Below are 1,469 nucleotides of genomic sequence, written 5' to 3'. Positions count from 1 at the left end.
TAATATTGTGAAATATTATTACAATTTAAAATAACTGTTTTTCTGCAGTCACCATTCCAGTCTTCAGTGTCAATTAATACTTCAGAAATAATTCTAATATGGTGCTCAAGTAACATTACTCATTATTATGAATGTTTAATATTTTTGTGAAAACCATGACACATTACTTTAGGATTCTTTGATTAATAGAAAGTAAATTTATTTGAAACCTTACCTTCCATTTAGCTTTAGCAAAATTTTTCTCGATCTGAGCACAAACACCATCTTTGATGTTCTTGTCTGAGGCGGCATTTCCAGATATCCTAAACAAAAAAAAGATGGACAGCAGTTAATTTTTAATTAACCTGCAGATAAATGATAAAATGCAGATTCTGTACTGGCAAAGGCTCCTTACCACTCATGATTGATGGCTTCCTGTGCGGTCAGTCTTTGGTCCTGATCCACCTCCATTAAACATGCAACTAGGCTTTTTGCTGCAAAGAATTTGTTGAATAGTTGAATTTGTGTTCTGATCAGAATCCCACAGATCCATCTCACACCTACTGTACAGTGATTTGTGTACTGTACCTGAATCTGAGATGTCATCCCAATAGGGTGAGTCAAACTCGTAGTCTCCAGACAGAATTTTCCTGAACAGGTTCTTATCATGATTGTCATAATCATCATCTTCTGTCTCATCATAAAAAGGTGGGTTTCCTGACAGTCTGTTAAAAATAATAATATGACCAGAGCATAAAAATTTCCTAGGGCAAGGGGTTCATTAGGACCATAACACCATATTAACAACAACTGATTTTGAGGAGGGATTAGGGAGAGAAACTGATACAGGAAATACTGTGCACTTACAGAGTGGCAATGATGATCTAACACGCAATGTGACAACTGGAAATGGAATGTACATGCTGATGAACTCAAGAACGTGTCAGGCAAGTGACTCCAAAACAGACATCTATGGGGTCTACTAATAAAGAAAGATCTGGTTCAAAAGCACAATGAAATGAATATGTTGGACCATCTCACACAATGATTGAAATGTATAAAATAACGACGCATGAACTCACAGGATGTACATGATCACCCCGATGGCCCAGCAGTCCACCGGTCTGCCATATCTCTGTCTGCCGACCACCTCTGGAGCTATAAGAGAAAGCCTGAATTATGAGTCAATGCCAAATATTAAATATAATATAATGCAAAACACTATATTATATTATAGTCTTCTTAGACATGTCATTTTGGTATTCATGTTGGTTTAATAAATTTTTTGCAAAACATTTATGATGTAATGACTACAATCTCAAGTGGCGCAACCTTGAAGACCTTGAATGCACTTTAGTGTACACATATTAATCATTATTTTAAAAATATTTTACACATTTTTTATAGTAATTTTTTTTTTTTTAATGTAATTCAGGAATGAAGAAAGGGGTGTGTTTTTAATTCATTATCCGTATTATTTCTATATTATT

General features: G+C 34.5%; 1 protein-coding gene across 1 annotated transcript; it reads right to left on the bottom strand.

Moving 5' to 3' along the window:
• Positions 1-214: 214 nt before the first annotated feature.
• LOC107736384 (caM kinase-like vesicle-associated protein) lies at positions 215-1,137 on the bottom strand (the record flags this gene model as incomplete). Its single annotated transcript, XM_016547813.1, has 4 exons — positions 215-302; positions 395-473; positions 568-704; positions 1,062-1,137. Coding segments are annotated over 4 exons (380 nt in total), but the record flags the coding sequence as incomplete, so codon positions are not given.
• Positions 1,138-1,469: the final 332 nt, after the last annotated feature.

Source organism: Sinocyclocheilus rhinocerous, unplaced genomic scaffold (assembly GCF_001515625.1).
Source record: "Sinocyclocheilus rhinocerous isolate Xijiao unplaced genomic scaffold, SAMN03320098_v1.1 C36661428, whole genome shotgun sequence".
Classification (NCBI taxonomy): Eukaryota; Metazoa; Chordata; class Actinopteri; order Cypriniformes; family Cyprinidae; genus Sinocyclocheilus; species Sinocyclocheilus rhinocerous.
The sequence above is the reverse complement of the archived record's forward strand: the minus strand, read 5'-3'. Positions and strand labels throughout refer to the sequence as shown.